General features: G+C 57.8%; 1 protein-coding gene across 1 annotated transcript in view; it reads right to left on the bottom strand.

Moving 5' to 3' along the window:
• Positions 1 to 2,574: 2,574 nt before the first annotated feature.
• RAB20 (RAB20, member RAS oncogene family) overlaps positions 2,575 to 13,974 on the bottom strand; it is a 27,014-nt gene continuing 15,614 nt past the window's right edge. The window contains exon 2 of the mRNA XM_032881050.1: positions 2,575 to 3,130. Within this exon, the coding sequence (XP_032736941.1) occupies positions 2,601 to 3,130 (530 nt within the window). The 3' untranslated portion in view covers positions 2,575 to 2,600. The remainder of the gene's footprint in view (positions 3,131 to 13,974) is intronic.

Genomic DNA, 13,974 nt, shown 5'->3' with positions numbered 1-13,974 from the left:
CTGCTCAGCGGAGACCCTGCTTCCCTTCTCCCTCGGCCTGCCACTCTGCCTACTTATGATCTCTCTCTGCGTCAAATAAATAAAAAAACCTTTAAAAAGAAATGACAAAGTTGTACTTCTAAAAGGTCAGCCTCACAGCCTGTGCTGAGGGGGAAACAGGGCTCCCAGCTCCCAGATTACAACATTCCCAGCCGGAACCATCCAGCCTGCTGCTGTCCCGCACCCCACCTCAGGCGCCCAGAAACATCCAAGGAAGAGACGTTGTGGAGGAGGCGGCGTCCATCACTCGAGGACAGTGGAGCCCGGGGAGAGAATGCGCAGTGGCGGCTCTGAGACCAGGGACAGCAGCCTAACCAGCTGTCCGTGGCCTCCCCATTCCCAGCAGAGAAAAAGAAGGAATATTCGAGGTCACCAGCTCAAACCCACATCCAGCCGAGAAATTCCCTATGTCTCTCCACCGGCTGGCTCACTGACCCAAGTGACCTGAAGCTTCCCCAGTGCTGACCGGGTTCCCTGTGTGGGGACCGGGCCCTCGCGGTCAGAGCTGAGAACCCACGAGCAGGCTGGGACCCACAGACCGGGCCGGCATCCGAAATCCACCTGAGACAGAGCCCACGTGACGCTTATTTTTAGGACAACAATCAAGGGTGAAACACTTCCGTGTGGTTGATGGAGAGAACGTGCCATCCCTGGGCAACCCCCAGAACACGTGGCCAATCAGGGACACAAGCTGGGGGTGCTCAGGGCAGATGGGCAAGAGAAGCAGAGAACATTCGGGGAAAAGGGCCACGGGAACCCAGCCAGCCCTGCCTTCCAGCAGGGACCACAGAAGCCTTTCCCAGGACACTGTCTCCTGCACAGGCCACAGAGACAAATCCCAGGGCCTCTCTGGCTTGTGCAGGTTTCGAGGGCAGGTCACTAGCAAAGGGATAATTAAACCAGCCTGACGACTCACAGATTCATTTTCACTCTCTCATGGGCTCTGCTGTGGGACTGAAGTCTGAGGCCTCTGGATGGGCTCGAAGAACCCAGTGTCGGAGCCGGGGAGCCTCGGGCAGGGACAGGAGGCTGCGCTCACGCTCACGCCTGGAGAAGGCGCACTGCAGGGGGGCAGAGGAGGCCGTATTGGCAGGATCCCCCAGCAGACCGCGGCCCTCAGCCCAGTCAACCGCATGCTTCCCCCAGAGTAACGACTCACGAAACATACTGCTTTCTTACTAGCCTCTGCCACACCTCTGTTATGGACCACCGAATCCTTGTCTCCTCCAAAATCTGTCTTTGGAAGCCCGGACCCCCAGTGGGACAGTATTTGGAGGTGGGGCCTTTGGGAGGTCAGGGGGTGGGGTCCTCACGATGGGACTAGTGCCCTTGCAAGGAAAGAGAGGCCAGAGCTCGCTCTGCCCACTCGTGGACATAGTGAGAAGGTGGCGTCTGCAGGGGGACGGGGCCCGACCAGATCTGACAGCCCCCGGACCTCCACTTCCAGCCTCCAGGGCTGCAGGAGAGAGATGCGCCCGGCCTGCGTGTTGTTCCAGCAGCCCACGTCGGCTGAGACGCCCCTTAAATTTCTCAGAAACAAACCCTGCTGCCTCATACCCTCCCTGTCTTAGAACCTCCTGACGACAAAGCCACCCACCCACCAAGCACGGGACAGGGGGCTTCGGGCCAGGAACCGCCCGTGTGACCCACGAAGCACACCTGAGCAGAGACAGACCTTCTAGATTTCTGTTCCTGGAGCTCATGTCTCGAGACAACGACAAACGGACGGATCTAAATATTCTGCAATGTCTAGGGTCCACTGCAGGTTTAAAGACAGAAGCGCTCGGCTCACAGCCACCTCCCAGCGCCCCCAGCAAGGGCCCAGCAGGGGTGAAAATAAGGTCTCAATCAACAGTCTGCACACCGAGGTCTCCTCGTAATCCTTTTTAATAATAATCATAGCTCACACGGCTACAACCAGTATGAAAGCAATAATCCCGGACTTTGTATAAATTAACAAGCCAAGAATCAAGGTGACACTACCAAACAGAAGGGCCAAATGGTAGGACCAAGGGGAGACCGCCACCAAGACAATGTCTGCGAAAACATGGAAGTGGGACAGGTGCCACAGCCAGGTGCCACGGCCAGGTGCCCACGCACACCAGGTGCCACGGCCGGGTGCTCACACACACCAAGTACCATGGCCAGGTGCCACGGCCAGGTGCCCACACACACCAGGTGCCACAGCCAGGTGCTCACACACACCAAGTACCACGGCCAGGTGCCACGGCCAGGTGCTCATACACGCCAGGTGCCGCAGAAGCTGGGCCACAGGCTTCAGCAAGGCCGGGATGTAGGAAAGGACCAGCACTGCGCAACGGTCCTCAGGAGTCCTGGCTCAGAGGAGTGTTTTCTGCAGGCAATTCCCGTGTCCCTCGCTTCCCACACAGCGATGCAGATGGAGGAGCCGTCCCCGCAGACCACAGAACACCCTGCTGTTGTTGTGCCCAGACGTCCTCCTCCGTGTGCCACCTGCTTCGCATCTCCGTGTGCCTTCTGACCGAAGCACACTGGGCCAGCCCCGGCCCACCGCAGACACCTGGGCTTGGGGCCCCGCTGAGTCAGGCACAGCACCCAGACCTGGTCCGTCTGGGCGTCTTGTGGCTGCTGATGTCCACGGTCTGCGGCGGCCCCTGGGCTCTCTGCCGCACGATCATGGGCACCACCATGTCGAACAAGGTCTCGAACAGCAGGTCTACGTTGTAGCCAGTCTTCGCGCTGGTCTCGAAGCACATCTGCTCTGCAGCCGGCACGGCCTTCTCGTCCAGCATCTTGTACTTGAGGATCTTTCTGTAAAGGGCCACCGCGTCCTCCGGCTGCACCAGCTTGGGCACTTTAGGTGATCCGCCGCTGCCGGCAGTCCCGGGGCCGGGCCCGTCCTCCTCCCGGCCCTCTGTGGCCCCCTCCTCGACGAGGTCCACCTTGTTGCCCACGATGGCAAAGAGGCAGTCTGTGCTGGCTGTGTCCGTGAGGCCCAGGAACCTGTCCTCCAGCTCCAGCAGGCTCTGTGGGTGGCTCACGTCGTAGGTGAGGATGATGGCGGCCGCGCCCCGGCAGTACAGGGAGCCCAGGCCATGGAACTGTTCCCGCCCTGGCCGGGAAGACGGAGAGAGAGAGAGAGAGAGACCCCAGTTATCTCTCGTGCAAGGACGTGCCCCACCAAACACACCCCACGGCAGCCCCAGCGGGACACTGGAAGTGGACCCAAATGCAGGTGTGGTCAGAGCCAGGCCAGTGGAGACACTGTCTTGCACAAAGGAGTGAGCAGCCCGGGCCCTAGGGGATCCAAGGATGGCGCCCTTCTGCCCCAGGAGGCGGCACAGCAGCCTGGTTTCCAGGCAAACCTTTGAAATTTCACTCCACGCACGTAATTCAGAGAAAGGGTCACGGGCTCACACCACCTGGGTCAAAAGGGATCCCTGACAAAAAAGAAATAAAGAACCTTTGGTCTGTGAGTCTTAGGAGCCTGGACAGAAGACATGTTACCCACACACGTGTATTTATTTAAAATGTGTGTCCTTTGCCAATAAACCACCATTTTCAGCCAACTGACCAGAGAAACACAAACAATTTCTACCCCAACCCCCATTCTGATCCGGCCCTAACATAGGTCAAGCTAGCCCACCTCCCTTCTGGGCCGGCTGGCTGCCCGCCGTGTCCAGCCCCGGGGAGAGCAGCGTGCCGAGAAGGCCGGCCTGGGCCCGCACCAGACCGCTGACGTCCCCCCCGCAGAGAGCCACGCGCGAAGCCACGGCTCCCGCCTGTCCAGCAAAGGCCCCAGGTGTCTCCCCAACGTGATCCAGAGGGGAAGAGGCACGGAGAAGGTGCCTCCAGGGCTGGCAGGGGCTGGAGGCAGCTGTCTCCCGAGCTGCTGACAGTGGACATGACGGGTCAGAAAGCTCCCGAGGGCCACCTGCCAACGGCGGTGTGCACCCCAGAGCCGCACGCTGCCCTCTGCAGCGACAGCCAGCAGTCCTGGGACGGATCATTTCTTTAAAGTTCACAGCAAATGACACTGCCTGGAAGCAGGCAGAACGTCAGCGGCGCAGCCGCCGCCCCGGCGCTTCCTGGACCCACCCCAAGAGGCCATGCTCGAGGAGTCTTTAGAAACAAACGGGAACACTGGCCGAGGCGGGCATCAGCTGAGAAGAAAAGCATGACAGGCTTCCCCACCATCGCTCTGAGCTAGGACTCCTCCGTCAGACACCAATCCCATCTCCAGCAGCGAGGAGGTTTTCCAACAGGAAAAATGCTCCCAGCCCCCACCCTGGCCCTCCCGGGGCAGCGGCCTTCCAGCCGTCCCGGGGGGCGGGTGTCTCCGAGTCTGCCAGGCGGTTCGCTGGGGACCACTGGAGACAACTAAGCCTGGGCCTAGAATACTCTTCTTTTCCGGATAAAAATGTCTGCTTTGCCTTTTAAAAACAAGAAAAAGTACACAATAGTGATACGAGAAAAAGTCATAGTAACTAAGGGCGCGGGAATGGAAGATCCCACCTGCCAGGCCGAGAGGAGCCCGGAGCCCGTCCGAGCAGCCGCTGCGGTCCCACAACCCAAGGGCCAGGCGTCCCGGCGACTGAAGGGCCTACGGGAAGCCGCCTGCGCGCCGGATGCGCGGAAATTCTGTTTCAGAGACTGCGGCATTCGGCTGCTTTCCGACGCGTGCAGTGCCCATCACAGCACAGACACAGCGAACAGAACCGGGAACTGAACCCAAACTGAATTCAAGTGGGACGCCCTGGGATGCGCGGCATGGAGACCACAGCGAACACGGAGTGGGGTCGGGGAGACTCGGCCTCTGACAGCCGGCTGCGCCCAGCTCACAGTGTTTGAACTCAAGCCTAGTGAGTTTTTTGGTGGTTTGCGGGCCTAGCGGAGTGAGGCCCTGCTGCTGCGCCCTGAGAAGTTCCGCTCCGGGTCTACACGGGCGGTGCGCACCAGCTCTCCCACGGCAGCCGGGCCTGGTCTCCCTCTCCCCCCACACCGTGTTCCCCGGCCTGAGGCCCCACACGCCAACTCCAAAGCCAAAGCCCCAGGGATTCCCATGTTTCGCCTCCTGGGCTTCCTGAGGAACTCGACAGCCTCATGGTCAGATTCCGGGGGCGCCAGGCTGCCCCACGAGCCCTGAGAGGGTCAGGAGAAAACCGGGAGCTGCTCCGAGTTGACCAGTGCGGCTGCGGGTCTTCGGACCCTGGACCGGGTGAGCGGGCCAGGCTGCCGGGGCGGGCAGGAGTCCAGGAGAGCGACCCAGCCTCCTCCACCTCTAGGAAGCCGCCTGGGCTCCCCCTGCGGTGGGTGGTCCACAGGGCTGCAGGTCGGGGACCTGTGCGACTGTCCTGGACCCCTGGCTCATCTCAAAGCAAATCAAGACGAGACCCGTTTCACTAAGGTCCCTCCATGTACTCACATCCACAGGAGGGCCTTCTTTTTGAGGCCGAATAATCTTCCATTGTGTGCCTGGGACACACTTGCTTTGCCCATTCATCTGTCCAAGGACACTGGGGGAGCTCAGTGCAGCAGGGACACACATACTGCGAGATGCCATCTACCCTGAGGCATGGAAGACAGCCACATCTGGAGATGCAGAGACTGGCCTGGTGCTCGCCAGGGCCTGGGGGCAGGGGAGAGGGAGAGACGGAGAGCAGGAGGGGAAGGAAAGCTTGGGCCAGTGACCAGGAGAAGCTGGGGCAGCATCAGAGCGGTGGACATGCCCACGCGGCCTTCCCAGCAACCGCACAAAGGGGGCCTTCCCCTCCGCACATCTCAGAGGGCGAAGCCGAGACCGGAGCCCAGAGCCAGGACCCTGGCCCACCTACGAGGCAGTCTGTACTCTCACCACCCGTGGGAGAGCCAGACTCTGGGCACAGACCATCTGCTTTCAAGTCCCCACAGTGTGACCTTGGGCAAAGAACTCTTAGCCCCCCGTTCCAGTGTCCAGTGACCAGTCCCCCCCGAGGGAGGCTGTGAAAGTGGGGGACGCGGGGAAGCTCCCAGCAGTGTGCGTGCTCTACGCCGGACCCCTCCCAGACCTGAGCACAGACACCTTCCCAGGACCCCATGTCCCGGGCTCATCATCAGGCACTCACACACGGGCTCCGGTGGACATGTCCACCGCAACACCGCCGGTCTTATTTTACGAGCCTGCCTTCCAGAAGATGGCCTTCTCCCCAGCTCCGGGTGTGATACTGGATCTGTGGGGCTAGACCTGTGTGGCTGAAAACAGCCTGGCAGCAGGCACAGTGGGGGAAGGGGGACAGGGACACGAGCCGGCCGCCCACGGGGACCCCAGGCAGCTACTAGACAAGGGAAACTGCTCAATTGGCTTCTCTTCCATCCTCAGCCGTCCTCGGCCCAAGGACCACCAGCCCTCAACCCCGAGCACAGTATCACTTCTGCTTAAATGGTCTGAAATAACACACGGGTGCGGGGCCATCGGAAATCACAATGCTGGCTGCACGGTTTAAACACGGGCATGTTCTGTTTCATTATTTCTGAAATGAGAGTGACGCGGGGACCCCCGGGCCAGAGCACATGGACCAGGATGTGATGGGGGCGTGGGTGCCCGTGTGAATTGAGAAGCTCCCTGGGGAAGGTGAGGGGCAGCCAGAGGGGACCCCCACCAGCTTGTCTGGAGCAAGTGGGAGACAAGCCGCCAGTTGTCGACGGGAGAAGCAGGAGGCTGCTGATTTCAATGGGTCAGAGAGTAAGGTCTACCAGGAAACATAGTCGCAAACAGGAAAAAAAAAGGGACTTTTTTTTTAGGCGGGGGAGCACAGAGGGGCAGAGGAAGAGAGACTCTCCCGCAGACTCTCGGCCCAGCATGGAGCCTGATGAGATCCTCGATCCCGAGACTCCGAGAACATGAGCTGCGCCGAAATCAGGAGTCGGATGCTCCCCCCGACTGAGTCCCCGAGGTGCCGGGAAGGAGGAACTCGTAAAACACCTGCAGGGTCTGGGACACCCTCCAGGCAGGAGTTCACAGAAATACCAGTGTGGCCACCTGAGAAAGACAAAGAACTCGGGTCACAGCACCAGAGGTGGGAACGCGGAGAAACAGGAGGGTGTGCAAACAGCCCAGAGGAGCCCCGTCTAGGCGCAGCTATGCCGTCCCTCCCTTTGAGATCCCGTAAAAACAGAATCCTTCTTCCATGCCCTCAAGTCCCACTGTGGGATTATACACGCGACGTGAGATTACTGCAGCTCAAACATCCCGGGTGTGTTCTGACTCGAGTCCACTGCCACGGGCGGAATCTGGAACGTTGCCCCCCTGGCTGTGCTTTGGAAGCTTTGGAAGAGACGATGAGCATGGCTGGAGAAAGTCCTGGGGAAAGAGCCACCCCCAGCAAGGTTCACAAACGTCTTAAGCCCCTTTGGGCATTAAGAGAAAAGCCGCACCTGTGCTCCCAGGGTGATGAAAGGCCTGGCCGTCCGGGGCCAGCATGGGGCGCAGCCGCCTCTCCCAGTGTGCGCACACAGCAGAGGCAAGGACGCTTCCTTCAAGGATCCACCATCCACCAGGGGTCCCAGGCACACGCGGGGAGCCCCCCACCACCACACACCTGTGTGTCAGCTAACCACAGGGCGGCAGTGCCCGTCTGGACTCCAGCGTTAGAGCAGATGACCATGAAGGTTACTGAGACCTGCAGTCAGCTGACTCTGAGTAAGTCGATGGCCTTCCACGATGTGGGTGGGCCTTGTCCAATCAGTTGAAGGCCTTCAGAGCCTGGGTTTTCCTGGAAAGGATTTCTGCCTCAACACCACAGCCTGGGTTATAGAGCCTCTCAGCCAACTGCCTCACAGATCTGGACCTCAAGACTGCCACACTAGCTCTTCCCCGGACTCTGGCCTGCCAGGCTGCCCCACAGATTTCAGACTTGGGAGTCCCACCCTCGCCCAAGCTGACGCCTCCGGCTCCCTCCCTCTCTCCCTTCCTCCTTCCTTCTTTATTTACTTTGTATTTATTTATAAATTCATGAACTTATATATATTATATTTATATACAAATTTAATATTTACATAATATATATTTAATACATAAATTATGTATAATACATATTACATGTAAATACAAATATGTTTTATGTTATATGTTATATATAATTATATGTTAAATATATATATAAATTTATGTTTCCATTTTAATAATTATATTCACTTCCACGTCCGACTGGTTTTGTGCCTCTGGGGAAGCCGGAGGATCACACCCGTGTGTCTGGAATGCGTCCCCTCAGGAGCGAGGCTGCTGAAAGCAAGGGCTCCCCAGAGGGGGCGCAGTCTCGGTGGCCTGTGTCCCCTCCCGCTTTCCCAGCTCCAGACTGTCTGCAGGGAGGTCCCAATCCCCCCTGGAATGGAGAGTGCCCCTGCATGGTGGCCTGGGAGCTGTGAGCAGCACACCTTCCGGGCAGGCGGTCCGCGGTGGCCCACAGCTGGGTCCCACCCCCAGACCCACTGGGCCCCACAGGCAGCAGGAGGCCATGGTCCCGGCCACACTGGCCGCTCGCCCACAGAAAGGAGGGCAAGTCTGGGGACAGGCTTCTAGCAGCTGTATGCATCGCTGAGGACTGAGACAAAACGGTCTGCCCTGCTCCCGGGCCCGACCGGCTGTCTTCCCACATGCAGACCCCACGGGGCAGACCCTTCCCACAAAACACATGAGCCTCCCTGCCAGGGTTTCAACAGCTGAAGAAGAAACAAAGGAAAGCTAGGATTTCCAGATCCGAGACCTTCATGGTGGGCAGGAGAACACAGCACAGGAGCCAGGACAGAACGGGGAATTAAAGGGGGCATTTGCTGGGGTCTGAAGTTATCTCCTCCTTCTTTCTATCTTTCATTCTTGCTTTCTGCCCTATAAAAGGGGGCTCTGTCATCCGAAGGGGGTGGAGTGGTGGCCCCCGGATGCCCACAGGCCCTCGGCACTGGAGCAGAAGAAGCGGGTGTCAGGGTGCCGGGCTGTGGCAGGGTCCTTCCCACGGCCATCCACACCTGCGGGGGGACAAGCGGAGGCACAGAGGCTGACACCTGCAGAGGGAACACGAGGCAGGGCCTGGAGGGCCCCGGCTGCCAGCCCAGGGGTCTCCAGCAGCTGGGACAGACACACGGAGCGGTGTCCCTCAAAGCCTGCAGCCGCCCACACCTTCACTCCAGACCCCCCAGGACGGTCAGAATAAACCCCTGCCCAGGACTCACACTCCGCAGGGGCCCTGGGCTGCAGTGCGAGGCCTGGCCGGCCACAGACACCAAAAGCCACACATCAAACAAGACCAGGTCCACGTGCAGGGGTCAGGCTGCCCAAAGAAGCTTCTGCTTCCTCCCCTTGGCCCTCCCACCCCCTCCACACGAAGGAGACAAGCGGGACATCTGTGGCCTGCAGTGAGCCACCGAAGAAGAAGCTGATGGGACAGCTGGGACAGCACTGACCTCAGGTGCCCCGGCCCAAGGGGACAAAGTCTGTGTCATCTACTGAGCCAAGTCAGCAAATCTGCTGACTTCCTGAAAACAAGTCGCCAGTCCCACGGCTAAGTCCCTGTGGACAGCAGCGTCTAAAATTGCTTCACTGTTTCTGGCTCGGCCTGGGGCTGCCACGGGGAGGACCTCTGCCCTCTAATCCGATCACTCGAGAAGGAACCAACCACCCAAGGCCGGTTCACTGTCTTTCTGGAGAAATGCAAGAGGGAAGAAGCAGTCACCACCAAAAACTAACAAGTCAGCCGTGAAGGAGGCGGCAACTGGCGGCGCCCCAGGGGACACTGTCCCAAGACCCAGTGTGAAAAGCACAGGTGGCCGGCACTAGACAGGTACAGGCAGGGGGACACAGTCCCCTGGAGTCCGGAGCTCCTCCCTGCCGAGCGGGCAGAGCAGAAGCAGGGCTGGGCTGACCACCGGCTCTTCAGGCCCCTGTGTGAGTCCGCGGGGTACTCACGCCCCCAGCACTGTCGCAGCACCTGCTGCTTCCGGCACCGCGCACAGCCCGGACATGTGCAGACGCCTCTCAGGGACGGCACGCAGGCCACCCAGCAGGGCAGGCGCGGACCCCAGCCATCGGGGTCAGAGGACCCGCTCCCCGGGCCAGCGCCCAGTCTGACTCGAGCACGGCTTAGGGGGAGACCTGGGTTCAAGAAAAGAATGCCAGTATTTCAAAATCCAGAGGAAACAGCGGCGGGTGGGTTCTCTGTTACCAGAAACTGAGCAAACCCAGAACGGCCAGGTAAGTGGAAAAAGAGAGAAGTGTGAGCCGTGGCGCCGGCTCCCATGGGACGGAGGCCGCCTCCCTGCTGGGCAGCAGTGTACACAAATCTGAAAAAGCCGGTCCCTGCTCTTGGACGGATGGGGGTGCACCGGGTGTCCACAGCCCCATCCCGAGGCCAGACCCTTCCCACTGCCCGGGCGAGGCCAAGCCCCCCAGGTTCACATGTCCCTGCACAGGGGACCCCCCGGACCCTGTGCTGGGCGAGACCTGAGCCAAGAGCCATCAGCTGGATGGAGTTTGAGGGGACAAACCCTACCCCACAACACAAACGGGACTGTTTTTCTGCCAGAAGGAAGAGCTAAAAGCCAGCACCAACAGAAGAGGGTCAATAACATTTCCAAGATAAGCTCCTAATTACAACCCAAGTCCGATTCAGTCACTCGCGTGTACAGTTCCTTACGTTTTGCGCTTAGCAGCCTGACGCCATTAAAAGGTCTAAATTAGCACGGCCCGCATCGTGGCACGGAGGAAAGTGGCTGCTCTTGCGGCCACGGAAAGCCACGCGCTTCCACGGGACCGACACAAAAGCAGGCCTGCGGACTGCACAGGGGGTGGGGGCCGCTGCGGGCTGGGGGCACGCGGGCCCGAGCCAAGTCCGGAGACGTTCTCCTCTCCCCTGCAGAGGAGCCCAGCCCCGTGGCGACTTCCATCTCCCAGGACCACCCTCTCTGGGACAGAGAGAAGGCCGCTTCAGGAAAAAGGAACTTGTTTTCTCATTTAAACACACGCAACGTGATTTTACCCAAATCGGCACATGGGCCATTTCTGCTTGTTTGATGACTTGATGACTAAAACACAAAACAAAGACAGTGCCACATGCCAAATGAACTAAATCATGAGCTGCACAGAAATTAGTCCCTTGCCTGTGACTCACCACCAGGCTTTCCGAAAGGACTAGTAAGGTTCCGTAGTAACTGGGGCTTCCTTCTCAAATCACTTTACTCTCCTCAGACACGAGTGTACCAAAAATAATTCCGTAATAAAACCAAACAGTTCAAATAAAGATACGATCTCTAACAACCTGATATTAAGAAAAAGAAGCAAATCCAAAGAAAAGACACTTACATAAAAGACTGAGCTCTAAAAAATCAGAAAGCTCTCCCATACCAGCATATGTGATCCAAACTCCTTTACCTCCAACAGATACACTGTTGTCCTGGGATAACTAACTTCTAGAATGAGGTTATCAGAGAAAAATTCAATTATTTGCCAAATGTTCTACTTACTAAAGCAGGAAACTAAAATCGTTTCGGACTTTTCAGGGCAAGTTGTTCCTCGTTTCAGAGTCGAGACTGAACGGCAAACATTCTTTATGGAGCCTTCTCGAAAAACCAACTTCTCTAGCGGCCTCTTACCGCAGCACCCCATCCAGTAAACAGCCCAGTTATTTCCGACAGCCCGGCTCTCCAGAACGGCGTCCTAGTCTTCTCCAGAATACAAAGTCTTCTGAGAAATCCACACAGCAGAGAACAAAGGTTTTTCTGTTAATTCTATCCGAGGGAAGCATATTAAACCTTTTCTGAACAATCCTAAGGAATCCCAGAATCTCCCAGATGTTTACGATGTCTGGCATCTCTTGCTTCACACTGGGCGTGTTCTCATAAAACTCCCCGGAGAGTACCCTATGCATCGACAGACACTGTGAAACCAGGACCCCTTCTGGGGATGGCTCAGGCGGCCTGGAAGTACCTCGGAATAATTTCATCTGTTCAACAGCACAAAAACGCTTGTAAGTCAATCATATTAAAGTATTCTGTTAGAACTCATTTTTTTCAAGATTCATTTGTTTATTTTAGAGAAAGAGAGACAGAGAGCGACCAAGTGCATGAGCAGGGGGAGGGCAGAGGCAGAGGGAGAGGGAAAAGCAGGCTCCCCACTGGGCAAGGAACCCGGTTGCGGTTGCGAGGCTCGATCCCAGGACCCGGGGATCACAACAAGCCAAAGGCAGATGATTAACCGACTGAGCCACCAAGGGGCCCAAAAGCAAATCTTTTGAATAATTACTTAGAATAGTCAAATTCACAGAGACAGAAAGCAGAGTGGCGGCCGCCAGGACTCGGGGGGGCGGGGGGGGGCTGGGCATTGGTGTTCAGTGGTACTGAGCCTTTTCTGGTGGGGAGAAAGTTCCGGAGATGGCAGTGATGGTCGCACAACAACGTGAATGTACTTAGTGCCACCAAGCCGTACAGTCAGAAATGAGTCATATGGTTGTTTTGCTATGTGTATCCTACCATGATAGAAAGACTGTCTGTGGGCATGCAGGTGGCTCAGTCCATTAAGGGCCCGCCTTCGGCTCGGGTCACGCTTGCAGGGTCCTGAATCAACCTCCCTGTCGGCTCCCTGATCAGCAGGAGCCTGCTTCTCCCTCTCCTCCCTGCTCCGGCTGTCGCTATCTCTGTCACTATCTCTGTCTCTCTCTCACAATTAAATAAAATCTTTAAAAAAGAAAAAAACTGTGTATTTAAAGAGATGACAGGCAGACAGACAGAATTGCATGTGAAAAACGGCACCTACTAAGAACACCAGAAAACCCGAAAGGCCAAGTCCCCGCCCGTCTCGACCCTCACAGCTCCCTTCTGCAGCGGCTGGGAGCCCAGAGCGCTTCCTGTCCCCCGGGAGAGCGGACTCAGGAGGGCCAGGCAGGACCTGGATGCTCGGGCCCATGGACCTCCCTCTGGAAAGCAAGGCTGCAACGCCACCAGCGGTCCAGCGGCCGCAACCATCAACGCATGACGAGACACGTATGAGTACAGCTGACTCTGCGACTCACCGCAGCCAGGTGACAAAGTGACACTTTGCCCGTCAGCCTCTAGTGCCTTCTCCTGGGACTCTGAGCCTGGTCACGTTCCCTGGGAGGAGGGGGAGGCGGCGGCAGGTGGCTCAAGCTGCAAGGGGCCACTTGCCAGGTGTTAGAGCTTCCCTCTTGAGTGCAGGGGCCCGTGGCTACACAGTAACCAACCGGAGTTAATCAGACTGGAAATTAATTAGGTTTGGAATGTGGCTTTGCAGTTGCTGAAGGAAAGGAGAGCCGCTGAGCAAACAACAGGTCCACAGACTTTGAAAAGTGGGAACAAAGTGTCCACGGACACGATACAATCACAGGGCAGGGCCCTGCTACTCCCAAAGCTCTGGGAAAGGCAAATCACACACTGTCCTTATCTGTTCCTAAGGCAAGGTCCTGGCAGGAGAGTTCCCGTTAGGACACACTCTCAGGAAGCAGTTAAAACATCCCTCACTCAGCCTGGCTTTTCAGGCCGTAGGAAAAGCAGCAGCCAGTCCGAAAAGAACTGCTTCCTCTGCCCTTGGTCATTGACACAGGTGTCCCTGGGCCTCAGTGTCCCCACCACTGTCGTCTGTCAGCACCCCCTCTCAGAACCGCCACCAAAAGCTAACTGAGATCCCACTTCATGTGCCCGGCAGGACGTCAAGCTAGACACGCGTGCACACTCGCATGCATGTGCACACACGTACACGTGTGTGCCTGTGTGCACACACAGGTAGTCTGTCCTCCCCCACTGTATGGGGCACATATGTGATCTGGAAGCAGAGCCCCGCCACGCTCACGCAGCTGCTCAAGGACCCCCAAGAAACAAGCGGCTCCTGGGGCGCCTGGGTGGCTCAGTGGGTTAAGCCGCTGCCTTCGGCTCAGGTCATGATCTCAGGGTCCTGGGATCGAGTCCCGCATCGGGCTC

Source organism: Lontra canadensis, unplaced genomic scaffold (assembly GCF_010015895.1).
Source record: "Lontra canadensis isolate GAN:19392208 unplaced genomic scaffold, GSC_riverotter_1.0 scaffold73, whole genome shotgun sequence".
Taxonomy (NCBI): Eukaryota; Metazoa; Chordata; class Mammalia; order Carnivora; family Mustelidae; genus Lontra; species Lontra canadensis.
Note: the sequence above shows the minus strand (reverse complement) of the source record. Positions and strands in the feature narration are given on the sequence as shown.